The sequence below is a fragment of the Oncorhynchus gorbuscha genome, linkage group LG11, assembly GCF_021184085.1.
Source record: "Oncorhynchus gorbuscha isolate QuinsamMale2020 ecotype Even-year linkage group LG11, OgorEven_v1.0, whole genome shotgun sequence".
NCBI classification, from domain to species: domain Eukaryota; kingdom Metazoa; phylum Chordata; class Actinopteri; order Salmoniformes; family Salmonidae; genus Oncorhynchus; species Oncorhynchus gorbuscha.
Window position 1 is genome coordinate 3,643,512 of NC_060183.1, and position 14,079 is coordinate 3,657,590.

The following is a 14,079-nucleotide window of genomic DNA, read 5'->3' on the forward strand; positions in this document are numbered from 1 at the left end:
TTACGGTACAGAGTCAATGTGGAGGCTATATACAGGGTGTTACGGTACAGAGTCAATGTGGAGGCTATATACAGGGTATTACGGTACAGAGTCAGTGTGGAGGCTATATACAGGGGGTACAGGTACAGAGTCAATGTGGAGGCTATATACAAGGTGTTACGGTACAGAGTCAATGTGGAGGCTATATACAGGGGATACCGGTACAGAGTCAATGTGGAGGCTATATACAGGGTATTACGGTACAGAGTCAGTGTGGAGGCTATATACAGGGTATTATGGTACAGAGTCAGTGTGGAGGCTATATACAGGGTATTACGGTACAGAGTCAATGTGGAGGCTATATACAGGGTGTTACGGTACAGAGTCAATGTGGAGGCTATATACAGGGTGTTACGGTACAGAGTCAGTGTGGAGGCTATGTAGAGGGTGTTACGGTACCGAGTCAATGTGGAGGCTATATGCAGGGTATTACGGTACAGAGTCAATGTGGAGACTATATACAGGGGGTACCTATACAGATTCAATGTGGAGGCTATATACAGGGGGTACCTATACAGAGTCAATGTGGAGGCTATATACAGGGGGTACAGGTACAGAGTCCATGTGGAGGCTATATACAGGGTATTACGGTACAGAGTCAATGTGGAGGCTATATACAGGGTGTTACGGTACAGAGTCAATGTGGAGGCTATATACAGGGTATTACGGTACAGAGTCAGTGTGGAGGCTATATACAGGGGGTACCGGTACAGAGTCAATGTGGAGGCTATATACAGGGGATACCGGTACAGGGTCAATGTGGAGGCTATATACAGGGGTACCGGTACAGAGTCAATGTGGAGGCTATATACAGGGGGTACCAGTACAGAGTCAATGTGGAGACTATATACAGGGTATTACGGTACAGAGTCAATGTGGAGACTATATACAGGGGGTACCGGTACAGAGTCAATGTGGAGGCTATATACAGGGGGTACCAGTACAGAGTCAATGTGGAGGCTATATACAGGGGGTACCGGTACAGAGTCAATGTGGAGACTATATACAGGGGGTACCGGTACAGAGTCAATGTGGAGGCTATATACAGGGTATTACGGTACAGAGTCAATGTGGAGGCTATATACAGGGGGTACTGGTACAGAGTCAATGTGGAGACTATATACAGGGGGTACCGGTACAGAGTCAATGTGGAGACTATATACAGGGTATTACGGTACAGAGTCAATGTGGAGACTATATACAGGGGGTACCGGTACAGAGTCAATGTGGAGACTATATACAGGGGGTACCGGTACAGAGTCAATGTGGAGGCTATATACAGGGGGTACCGGTACAGAGTCAATGTGGAGGCTATATACAGGGGATACCGGTACAGGGTCAATGTGGAGGCTATATACAGGGGGTACCAGTACAGAGTCAATGTGGAGACTATATACAGGGTATTACGGTACAGAGTCAATGTGGAGACTATATACAGGGTATTACGGTACAGAGTCAATGTGGAGACTATATACAGGGGGTACCGGTACAGAGTCAATGTGGAGGCTATATACAGGGGGTACCAGTACATTGTCAATGTGGAGGCTATATACAGGGTATTACGGTACAGAGTCAATGTGGAGACTATATACAGGGGGTACCGGTACAGAGTCAATGTGCAGGGGTACAGGTGGCGTATTGTCTTAGGTATATAAGGTAATTCTGTTTTATGAATGAGCAAACTTTTCTAAACCTGTTTTTGCTTTTGCCTCGTGGGGTTTTGTGTAGATTGATGTGGAAAAGGGGATCTGAATACTTCCAGAATGCTTTGTAGGTAGGGCACGAGTAACTAGGCAACAGGATAGATAATAAACAGTAGCAGCAGTTTATGTGATGAGTCAAGAGTTGGTACAAAAAAAGGGTCAACGCAGACAGTTTAAATAGGGAACCAATTGGTACCCGGACTAACTATTTATCAGTCTTATGGCTTGGAGGTAGAAGCTGTTGAGGTTCCGTTGGTTCCAGACTTGGTTCAGCAGTCTTATGGCTTGGAAGTAGAAGCTGTTCAGGTTCTGTTGGTTCCAGACTTGGTTCAGCAGTCTTATGGCTTGGAGGTAGAAGCTGTTGAGGTTCTGTTGGTTCCAGACTTGGTTCAGCAGTCTTATGGCTTGGAGGTAGAAGCTGTTGAGGTTCTGTTGGTTCCAGACTTGGTTCAGCAGTCTTATGGCTTGGAGGTAGAAGCTGTTGAGGTTCCGTTGGTTCCAGACTTGGTTCAGCAGTGCGGCTCACCGTAGCAGAGAGAACAGTCTAAGACCTGGGTGGTTGGAGTCTTTGATAATTTTTTAGGGCTTTCCTCTGACACCGCCTGGGTACAGAGGTTTTATGGGTGTTCTTCATCTGAAGCCCAAACTACATCATCCATAACAGCTGTCAAGAGACTGAGTTAATACTGTGGCCGCAATGTAGGATTATTGTAAGATGAATTTCAGAACACACACACAGAGGAGATCATGTGAATCTAAGCTGCAACAGGACGGCTGGCGGCTCCATCAGAACAAAGACTCATCACTCTGCAGTTGCCTAACAAGCGTGACAGCTTTAGCTTCAGACAGTGACAGCATTCTGCGGTCCCCGTCTCTCCTCATGCTCAACGAATGGTTTAGCAGAGAAAAACCTTTTCTGAAGGAAATCTGGCACCATCCCGACGGTGAAGCATGGTGGTGGCAGCGTCATGCTCTGGGGATGTTTTTCAGCGGCAGGGACTGGAGGACTAGTCAGGATCGAGGGAAAAGTGAACAGGGAGATCCTTGATTAAAAACCTGCTCCAGAACACTCAGGACCTCAGACTGGGGTGAAGGTTCACCTTCCAACAGGAAAACGACCCCAAGCACACAGCCAAGACAACACAGGAGTGTCTTCGGGGCAAGTCTCTGAATGTCCTTGAGTGGCCCAGCCAGAGACTGGACTTGAACCTGATCGAACATCTCTGGAGAGACCTGAAAATAGCTATGCAGCGACGCTCCCCATCCAACCTGACAGAACTTGAGAGGATCTGCAGAGAAGAATGGGAGAAACTCCCCAAATACAGGTGTGTCAAGCTTATGGAGTATTTACCCAAGAAGACCAGAGGCTGTAATCACTGCCAAAGGTGCTTCAACAAAGTACTGATTAAAGGGTCTTAATACTTAGATGATATGTCTTAAAAAACTGTTTTTGCTTTGTCGTTGTGGGGTCGTTGTGGGGTTATTGTGAGGTAGTTGTGAGGTCGTTGTGGGGTCGTTGTGGGGTTACTGTGAGGTCGTTGTGGGGTTACTGTGAGGTCGTTGTGGGGTTACTGTGAGGTCGTTGTGGGGTTACTGTGAGGTCGTTGTGGGGTTACTGTGAGGTCGTTGTGGGGTTACTGTGAGGTCGTTGTGGGGTTACTGTGAGGTCGTTGTGGGGTTACTGTGAGGTCGTTGTGGGGTTACACTGACGTCGTTGTGGGGTTACACTGACGTCGTTGTGGGGTTACACTGACGTCGTTGTGGGGTTACACTGACGTCGTTGTGGGGTTACTGTGACGTCGTTGTGGGGTTACTGACGTCGTTGTGGGGTTACTGACGTCGTTGTGGGGTTACTGACGTCGTTGTGGGGTTACTGTGAGGTCGTTGTGGGGTTACTGTGAGGTCGTTGTGGGGTTACTGTGAGGTCGTTGTGGGGTTACTGTGAGGTCGTTGTGGGGTTACTGTGAGGTCGTTGTGGGGTTACTGTGAGGTCGTTGTGGGGTTACTGTGAGGTCGTTGTGGGGTTACTGTGAGGTCGTTGTGGGGTTACTGTGAGGTCGTTGTGGGGTTACTGACGTCGTTGTGGGGTTACTGACGTCGTTGTGGGGTTACTGACGTCGTTGTGGGGTTACTGACGTCGTTGTGGGGTTACTGACGTCGTTGTGGGGTTACTGACGTCGTTGTGGGGTTACTGACGTCGTTGTGGGGTTACTGACGTCGTTGTGGGGTTACTGACGTCGTTGTGGGGTTACTGACGTCGTTGTGGGGTTACTGTGACGTCGTTGTGGGGTTACTGTGACGTCGTTGTGGGGTTACTGTGACGTCGTTGTGGGGTTACTGTGACGTCGTTGTGGGGTTACTGTGACGTCGTTGTGGGGTTACTGTGACGTCGTTGTGGGGTTACTGTGACGTCGTTGTGGGGTTACTGTGACGTCGTTGTGGGGTTACACTGACGTCGTTGTGGGGTTACACTGACGTCGTTGTGGGGTTACACTGACGTCGTTGTGGGGTTACACTGACGTCGTTGTGGGGTTACACTGACGTCGTTGTGGGGTTACACTGACGTCGTTGTGGGGTTACACTGACGTCGTTGTGGGGTTACACTGACGTCGTTGTGGGGTTACACTGACGTCGTTGTGGGGTTACACTGACGTCGTTGTGGGGTTACACTGACGTCGTTGTGGGGTTACACTGACGTCGTTGTGGGGTTACACTGACGTCGTTGTGGGGTTACACTGACGTCGTTGTGGGGTTACTGTGACGTCGTTGTGGGGTTACACTGACGTCGTTGTGGGGTTACACTGACGTCGTTGTGGGGTTACACTGACGTCGTTGTGGGGTTACTGTGACGTCGTTGTGGGGTTACTGTGACGTCGTTGTGGGGTTACTGTGACGTCGTTGTGGGGTTACTGTGACGTCGTTGTGGGGTTACTGACGTCGTTGTGGGGTTACTGTGACGTCATTGTGGGGTTACTGTGACGTCGTTGTGGGGTTACTGTGACGTCGTTGTGGGGTTACTGTGACGTCGTTGTGGGGTTACTGTGACGTCGTTGTGGGGTTACTGTGAGGTCGTTGTGGGGTTACTGTGAGGTCGTTGTGGGGTTACTGTGAGGTCGTTGTGGGGTTACTGTGAGGTCGTTGTGGGGTTACTGTGAGGTCGTTGTGGGGTTACTGTGAGGTCGTTGTGGGGTTACTGTGAGGTCGTTGTGGGGTTACTGTGAGGTCGTTGTGGGGTTACTGTGAGGTCGTTGTGGGGTTACTGTGAGGTCGTTGTGGGGTTACTGTGAGGTCGTTGTGGGGTTACTGTGAGGTCGTTGTGGGGTTACTGTGAGGTCGTTGTGGGGTTACTGTGAGGTCGTTGTGGGGTTACTGTGAGGTCGTTGTGGGGTTATTGTGTGTAGATGAGGAAAAAACAAACAATTTAAACCATTTTTAGAAAAAGGCATAAAATAAAATGTGGAAAAAGTCACTGTATCGACCTCAATGACCTCGTACCCCTGCACATGGACTGGGTACTGGTACCCCGTGTATATAGCCAAGTTCTCATTACTCAGTACTGGTACCCCGTGTTTATAGCCAGGTTCTCATTACTCAGTACTGGTTATTGTGTGTATATAGCAGAGTTATCATTCGTTACTGGTACTGTGTATATAGCAGAGTTATCATTACTCAGTACTGGTACCCCGTGTATATAGCAGAGTTATCATTACTCAGTACTGGTACCCTGTGTATATAGCAGAGTTATCATTACTCAGTACTGGTACCCCGTGTATATAGCAGAGTTCTCATTACTCAGTACTGGTACCCCGTGTATATAGCAGAGTTATCATTACTCAGTACTGGTACCCCGTGTATATAGCAGAGTTCTCATTACTCAGTACTGGTACCCCGTGTATATAGCAGAGTTATCATTACTCAGTACTGGTACCCCGTGTATATAGCAGAGTTATCATTACTCAGTACTGGTACCCCGTGTATATAGCAGAGTTATCATTACTCAGTACTGGTATCCCGTGTATATAGCAGAGTTACCATTACTCAGTACTGGTACCCCGTGTTTATAGCAGAGTTATCATTACTCAGTACTGGTATCCCGTGTATATAGCAGAGTTCTCATTACTCAGTACTGGTACCCCGTGTTTATAGCAGAGTTATCATTACTCAGTACTGGTACCCCGTGTATATAGCCAAGTTATTGTTACTCATTGTGTATTTATTCCTTGTGATATGGGAGGGCCCTTACGCAGGGAAGAGAAGGGAAGGGATGGGGAGGGGAGGGCCCTTCCCATATCACTGTTACCCTAAACCTGTTAACAAAGCATGTGACAAAATGTGATCTGATTTGGATGGAAACAGCACAGGGACACAAAAAGAGAAAGTCCCCTTTTCTCGTTCCTATAACGGGAACTGACTGAACCTATCAAGAGCAAGTTGGAGTTGGACTGAAAAACTCTCCCCAACGAGTCGGGATGAGTAGCTGGTTTAGCTCGGAGAGCGAGAGGTGTGTGTTTGTTCAGAACCCGGTCTGCCACAGTTGGCTGCGTTTACACAGGCAGCCTAATTATGATATTGTCTTGACCAATCAGATCATCTTTTTTGCTGATATTTGGCCGAAAGATCAGAATTGGGCTGCCTGTGTAAACGCAGCCATATTGAGTTAGAGAGTGACAGAGGAGCCGAGAGCGCCGGGCCGAGAGCGCAGGGCCGAGAGCAGAGGGCCGAGAGCGCAGGGCCGAGAGCGCAGGGCCGAGAGCGCAGGGCCGAGAGCGCAGGGCCGAGAGCGCAGGGCCGAGAGAGCAGAGGGCCGAGAGCGCAGGGCCGAGAGCGCAGGGCCGAGAGCAGAGGGCCGAGAGCAGAGGGCCGAGAGCAGAGGGCCGAGAGCAGAGGGCCGAGAGCAGAGGGCCGAGAGCAGAGGGCCGAGAGCAGAGGGCCGAGAGCAGAGGGCCGAGCAGCCGGGCGGTGGAGGACAGGTAGGACACTGCGTAGTGCTGAGCAGCCGGGCGGTGGAGGATATATGGAATAGTATGGTAATAGTAATCCACTATATGAAATAGGGGTGTGAGGTGAACAGTAGAAGAGGAGGGACAAGGACCGACTCACCCTGGGCATGGTCTCCTTGGTGAACAGTAGAAGAGGAGGGACAAGGACCGACTCACCCTGGGCATGGTCTCCTTGGTGAACAGTAGAAGTAGAAGAGGAGGGACAAGGACCGACTCACCCTGGGCATGGTCTCGTTGGTGAACAGTAGAAGAGGAGGGACAAGGACCGACTCACCCTGGGCATGGTCTCCTTGGTGAACAGTAGAAGAGGAGGGACAAGGACCGACTCACCCTGGGCATGGTCTCCTTGGTGAACAGTAGAAGAGGAGGGACAAGGACCGACTCACCCTGGGCATGGTCTCCTTGGTGAACAGTAGAAGAGGAGGGACAAGGACCGACTCACCCTGGGCATGGTCTCCTTGGTGAACGTGAACGTGATGTTGGAACAGCTGTTGTCGTGGTAAACGGAGCTGGGGTGACATTTGGTGGTTGGTGGGGAGGAGGGGAGGCACTCCCCAAGATTCAGACACGGTCGGACAAAACACTGCTCCTCCCTGATTGGTACACAGCTCTGACCAGACCGACACCCGGCCCCGCCTCCTCCGCTGCCTCGACCTTTGACCCCACTGCTGACCCGGCACGACTTAGGACCACACCACATCTGGAAAACAACGAGACAAAATACCCAATCAAGATCCACACAAGACGACTCAGAAATCTACCTGAGTTCAAGAAGTATTTATTTGATGTCAAATCGTTTCAGCCTCAGATAGGCAGGTTGCACTTTTGTGACTATTCTATTGGTTCCATTGCAGGTTCTTGGAGAGAAAACCCAGGTTGATGAAAGAGAGTAGTTGGTACGTACCCTGGTACACACCACCTTCCCATTAAAACACTGACAGGTGTTGCAGTCCTCATCCCACTTAGCTCCTTCAGCGGTCAGACGACCGTTGACCGAACACGGCCTCTGTGTCACTGAAACACAAAGACATAAAACAATCACAACGATGAGTTAACCAGCCTACCTTCCTGACTGACTGAGTTACCCAGCCTACCTTCCTGACTGACTGAGTTACCCAGCCTACCTTCCTGACTGACTGAGTTACCCAGCCTACCTTCCTGACTGACTGAGTTACCCAGCCTACCTTCCTGACTAACTGAGTTAACCAGCCTACCTTCCTGACTGACTGAGTGAGTTAACCAGCCTACCTTCCTGACTGACTGAGTTAACCAGCCTACCCTGACTGACTGAGTTAACCAGCCTGACTAACCAGCCTACCTGACTGACCGATTAACCAGCCTACCTTCCTGACTGACTGAGTTAACCAGCTGACTGACGAGTTAACCAGCCTACCTTCCTGACTGACCGAGTTAACCAGCCTACCTTCCTGACTGACTGAGTTAACCAGCCTACCTTCCTGACTGACTGAGTTAACCAGCCTACCTTCCTGACTGACTGAGTTAACCAGCCTACCTTCCTGACTGACTGAGTTAACCAGCCTACCTTCCTGACTGACTTAACCAGCCTACCTTCCTGACTGACTTAACCAGCCTACCTTCCTGACTGACTGAGTTAACCAGCCTACCTTCCTGACTGACTGAGTTAACCAGCCTACCTGACTGACTGACTGACTGAGTTAACCAGCCTACCTTCCTGACTGACCTTCCTGACTGAGTTAACCAGCCTACCTTCCTGACTGACTGACTGAGTTAACCAGCCTACCTTCCTGACTGAGTGAGTTAACCAGCCTACCTTCCTGACTGACTGAGTTAACCAGCCTACCTTCCTGACTGACTGACTGAGTTAACCAGCCTACCTGACTGACTGACTGAGTTAACCAGCCTACCTTCCTGACTGACTGAGTTAACCAGCCTACCTGACTGACTGACTTAACCAGCCTACCTTCCTGACTGACTTAACCAGCCTACCTTCCTGACTGACCGAGTTAACCAGCCTACCTTCCTGACTGACTGACTGAGTTAACCAGCCTACCTTCCTGACTGACTGACTGAGTTAACCAGCCTACCTTCCTGACTGACTGACTGAGTTAACCAGCCTACCTTCCTGACTGACTGAGTTAACCAGCCTACCTTCCTGACTGACTGAGTTAACCAGCCTACCTGACTGACTGAGTTAACCAGCCTACCTTCCTGACTGACTGAGTTAACCAGCCTACCTTCCTGACTGACTGAGTTAACCAGCCTACCTGACTGACTGAGTTAACCAGCCTACCTTCCTGACTGACTGAGTTAACCAGCCTACCTTCCTGACTGACTGAGTTAACCAGCCTACCTTCCTGACTGACTGAGTTAACCAGCCTACCTTCCTGACTGACTGAGTTAACCAGCCTACCTTCCTGACTGACTGAGTTAACCAGCCTACCTTCCTGACTGACTGACTAACCAGCCTACCTTCCTGTTAACCAGCCTACCTTCCTGACTGACTTCTGACTGACTGACTGAGTTAACCAGCCTACCTTCCTGACTGACTGAGTTAACCAGCCTACCTTCCTGACTGACTGAGTTAACCAGCCTACCTTCCTGACTGACTGACTGAGTTAACCAGCCTACCTTCCTGACTGACTGACTGAGTTAACCAGCCTACCTTCCTGACTGACTGAGTTAACCAGCCTACCTTCCTGACTGACTGAGTTAACCAGCCTACCTTCCTGACTGACTGAGTTAACCAGCCTACCTTCCTGACTGACTGAGTTAACCAGCCTACCTTCCTGACTGACTGAGTTAACCAGCCTACCTTCCTGACTGACTGAGTTAACCAGCCTACCTTCCTGACTGACTGACTGAGTTAACCAGCCTACCTTCCTGACTGACTGACTGAGTTAACCAGCCTACCTTCCTGACTGACTGACTGAGTTAACCAGCCTACCTTCCTGACTGACTGAGTTAACCAGCCTACCTTCCTGACTGACTGACTGAGTTAACCAGCCTACCTTCCTGACTGACTGAGTTAACCAGCCTACCTTCCTGACTGAGTTAACCAGCCTACCTTCCTGACTGACTGACTGAGTTAACCTGCCTACCTTCCTGACTGACTGACTGAGTTAACCAGCCTACCTTCCTGACTGACTGACTGAGTTAACCAGCCTACCTTCCTGACTGACTGACTGAGTTAACCAGCCTACCTTCCAGACTGACTGACTGAGTTAACCAGCCTACCTTCCTGACTGAGTTAACCAGCCTACCTTCCTGACTGAGTTAACCAGCCTACCTTCCTGACTGAGTTAACCAGCCTACCTTCCTGACTGAGTTAACCAGCCTACCTTCCTGACTGAGTTAACCAGCCTACCTTCCTGACTGACTGAGTTAACCAGCCTACCTTCCTGACTGACTGAGTTAACCAGCCTACCTTCCTGACTGACTGACTGAGTTAACCTGCCTACCTTCCTGACTGACTGAGTTAACCTGCCTACCTTCCTGACTGACTGACTGAGTTAACCAGCCTACCTTCCTGACTGACTGAGTTAACCAGCCTACCTTCCTGACTGACTGAGTTAACCAGCCTACCTTCCTGACTGACTGAGTTAACCAGCCTACCTTCCTGACTGACTGAGTTAACCAGCCTACCTTCCTGACTGACCGAGTTAACCAGCCTACCTTCCTGACTGACTGAGTTAACCAGCCTACCTTCCTGACTGACTGACTGAGTTAACCAGCCTACCTTCCTGACTGACTGAGTTAACCAGCCTACCTTCCTGACTGACTGACTGAGTTAACCAGCCTACCTTCCTTCCTGACTGAGTTAACCAGCCTACCTTCCTGACTGAGTTAACCAGCCTACCTTCCTGACTGAGTTAACCAGCCTACCTTCCTTCCTGACTGACTGAGTTAACCAGCCTACCTTCCTGACTGACTGAGTTAACCAGCCTACCTTCCTGACTGACTGACTGAGTTAACCAGCCTACCTTCCTGACTGACTGACTGAGTTAACCAGCCTACCTTCCTGACTGACTGACTGAGTTAACCAGCCTACCTTCCTGACTGACTGACTGACTGACTGACTGAGTTAACCAGCCTACCTTCCTGACTGACTGACTGAGTTAACCAGCCTACCTTCCTGACTGACTGAGTTAACCAGCCTACCTTCCTGACTGACTGAGTTAACCAGCCTCCTGACTGACTGAGTTCCAGACTGACTGACTGAGTTAACCAGCCTACCTTCCTGACTGACTGAGTTAACCAGCCTACCTTCCTGACTGACTGAGTTAACCAGCCTACCTTCCTGACTGACTGAGTTAACCAGCCTACCTTCCTGACTGACTGAGTTAACCAGCCTACCTTCCTGACTGACTGAGTTAACCAGCCTACCTTCCTGACTGACTGACTCTGTTAACCAGCCTACCTTCCAGACTGACTGACTCTGTTAACCAGCCTACCTTCCAGACTGACTGACTCTGTTAACCAGCCTAACCAGACTGACTCTGTTAACCAGCCTACCTTCCAGACTGACTGACTCTGTTAACCAGCCTACCTTCCAGACTGACTGACTGAGTTAACCAGCCTACCTTCCAGACTGACTGACTGAGTTAACCAGCCTACCTTCCAGACTGACTGACTGAGTTAACCAGCCTACCTTCCAGACTGACTGACTGAGTTAACCAGCCTACCTTCCAGACTGACTGAGTTAACCAGCCTACCTTCCAGACTGACTGAGTTAACCAGCCTACCTTCCAGACTGACTGAGTTAACCAGCCTACCTTCCTCACAGCGTGGCCCAGCTCTGTCTTGGGGACACAGGCAGCCTGTGTTAACCTACCTTCCTCACAGCGTGGCCCAGCTCTGTCTTGGGGACACAGGCAGCCTGTGTTAACCTACCTTCCTGACAGCGTGGCCCAGCTCTGTCTTGGGGACACAGGCAGCGGTAGCCATTAATCTCATCAATACAGCTGGAACCAAAGATACAGGGAGAAGACTGGCACTCGTTGATATCTAAAACACACACAGGAGAGAATAAAACAGGGGTCAGGAACACTCTCGTTATGATCAACAAAGACAGTTGGATTTGTGTGCTGACTTTTCAAATTACAGCCTTTAGAGCGCAAACAGTCACCAACAGACCAGCAAACAGTCACCAACAGACCAGCAAACAGTCAACAACAGACTAGCAAACAGTCAACAACAGACTAGCAAACAGTCAACAACAGACCAGCAAACAGTCAACAACAGACTAGCAAACAGTCAACAACAGACTAGCAAACAGTCAACAACAGACTAGCAAACAGTCAACAACAGACTAGCAAACAGTCAACAACAGACTAGCAAACAGTCAACAACAAACCAGCAAACCGTCTCTAAATCAGCCCAGATGTATTATCAATCTCCCCTCCTCCACCACCAGACCCAGGATCTCCTCCTCCACCACCAGACCCAGGATCTCCCCCCTCCTCCACCACCAGACCCAGGATCTCCCCCCCTCCTCCTCCTCTTCTACCAGACCCAGGATCTCCCCCCCTCCTCCTCCTCTTCTACCAGACCCAGGATCTCCCCCCTCCTCCTCCTCTTCTACCAGACCCAGGATCTCCCCCTCCTCCTCCTCTTCTACCAGACCCAGGATCTCCCCCCTCCTCCTCCTCTTCTACCAGACCCAGGATCTCCCCCCTCCTCCTCCTCTTCTACCAGACCCAGGATCTCCCCCTCCTCCTCCTCTTCTACCAGACCCAGGATCTCCCCCTCCTCCTCCTCTTCTACCAGACCCAGGATCTCCCCTCCTCCTCCTCTTCTACCAGACCCAGGATCTCTCCTCCTCCTCCTCCTCTTCTACCAGACCCAGGATCTCTCCTCCTCCTCCTCTTCTACCAGACCCAGGATCTCCTCCTCCTCCTCCTCTTCTACCAGACCCAGGATCCCTCCTCCTCCTCCTCCTCCTCCTCCTCCTCCTCCTCCTCCTCCTCCTCCAGACCCAGGATCTCCCCTCCTCCTCCTCCTACACCAGACCCAGAATCTCCCCTCCTCCTCCTCCTACACCAGACCCAGAATCTCCCCTCCTCCTCCTCCTACACCAGACCCAGAATCTCCCCTCCCTCTACATTAGAGCCAGGATCATTAGCAGCATGTAGAGAGCTGCAGGCTGGACCTGCAGAACAGCCTTGTGAACAGACAGGAGGAATGTAGAAACCATCTGAAAGCCTTTAAGAGGGAAAACAACCTGAGTAATCAGAGAGCACCGCTATGGGTGTGTGTAAAACAACACTGTTGGTTGATTAGCTGTTGGCCTCGTAAGCCAGTCTGCCCCAGTGTGTGTGTGTGTGTGTGTGTGTGTGTAATCCAGAGCCCAACAGTGACAGTGACAGGGCCAAGGCCAAGATCGAGGCTGGCCCGGTGAAGCCGGAAATGGCCCGATGCACAAAGCTCCGATAATTAGCCGGCTAGACTGTCCCATCACCCATGTTCCCACTCTTCATCCCCGGGGGAGAGAGGCAGGGGGGGAGAGAGAGGCAGGGGGGGGAGAGAGGCAGGGGGGGGGAGAGAGAGGCAGGGGGGGGGGGGAGAGAGGCAGGGGGGGGGGGAGGAGGGGGGGGGGGGAGGAGGAGGGGAGAGAGGGAGGGAGAGAGGGGGGGGGAGAGGCGGGGAGGGGGGAGAGAGAGGCGGGGGGGAGAGAGGCGGGGGGGAGAGAGGAGGGGGGAGAGAGGCAGGGGGAGAGAGGCAGGGGGGGAGAGAGGCAGGGGGAGAGAGGCAGGGGAGAGAGGCAGGGGGGAGAGAGGCAGGGGGGAGAGAGGCAGGGGGGAGAGAGGCGGGGGGGAGAGAGGCGGGGGGGAGAGAGGGGGGGGGAGAGAGGCGGGGGGGGGGAGAGAGGCGGGGGGAGAGAGGCGGGGGGAGAGAGGCGGGGGGGGAGAGAGGCGGGGGGAGAGAGGGGGGGAGAGGCGGGGGGGGAGGGAGGGGGGGGAGGAGGGGGGGGGGAGAGGCAGGGGGGGAGAGAGGCAGGGGGAGAGGCAGGGGGAGAGAGGCAGGGAAGATGGGTGAGGGAAGATGGGTGAGGCAGGGTGAAGAGGGGTGAGGCAGGGGTGGGAGAGAGTGAGGGAAGATGGGTGAGGCAGGGTGAAGAGGGGTGAGGGAAGATGGGTGAGGCAGGATGAAGAGGGGTGAGGGAAGATGGGTGAGGCAGGGTGAAGAGGGGTGAGGGAAGATGGGTGAGGCAGGGTGAAGAGGGGTGAGGGAAGATGGGTGAGGCAGGGTGAAGAGGGGAGAGAGAGGATGGGTGAGGCAGGGGAGAGAGAGGATGGGTGAGGCAGGGGAGAGAGAGGATGGGTGAGGCAGGGGAGAGAGAGTATAGGTAGTGTCAA

General features: G+C 51.8%; 1 protein-coding gene across 2 annotated transcripts in view; it reads right to left on the reverse strand.

Moving 5' to 3' along the window:
- The window catches only part of LOC124048049 (protein jagged-1b-like), a 107,334-nt gene that overhangs the window by 16,420 nt on the left and 76,835 nt on the right, over positions 1 to 14,079 (reverse strand). For both annotated transcript variants that reach the window (XM_046368430.1, XM_046368429.1), the window contains exons 21-23: positions 11,615 to 11,728; positions 7,647 to 7,756; positions 7,185 to 7,442 (exon numbers count right to left, since the gene is read on the reverse strand). In XM_046368430.1, the coding sequence (XP_046224386.1) occupies positions 7,185 to 7,442; positions 7,647 to 7,756; positions 11,615 to 11,728 (482 nt within the window). The remainder of the gene's footprint in view (positions 1 to 7,184; positions 7,443 to 7,646; positions 7,757 to 11,614; positions 11,729 to 14,079) is intronic.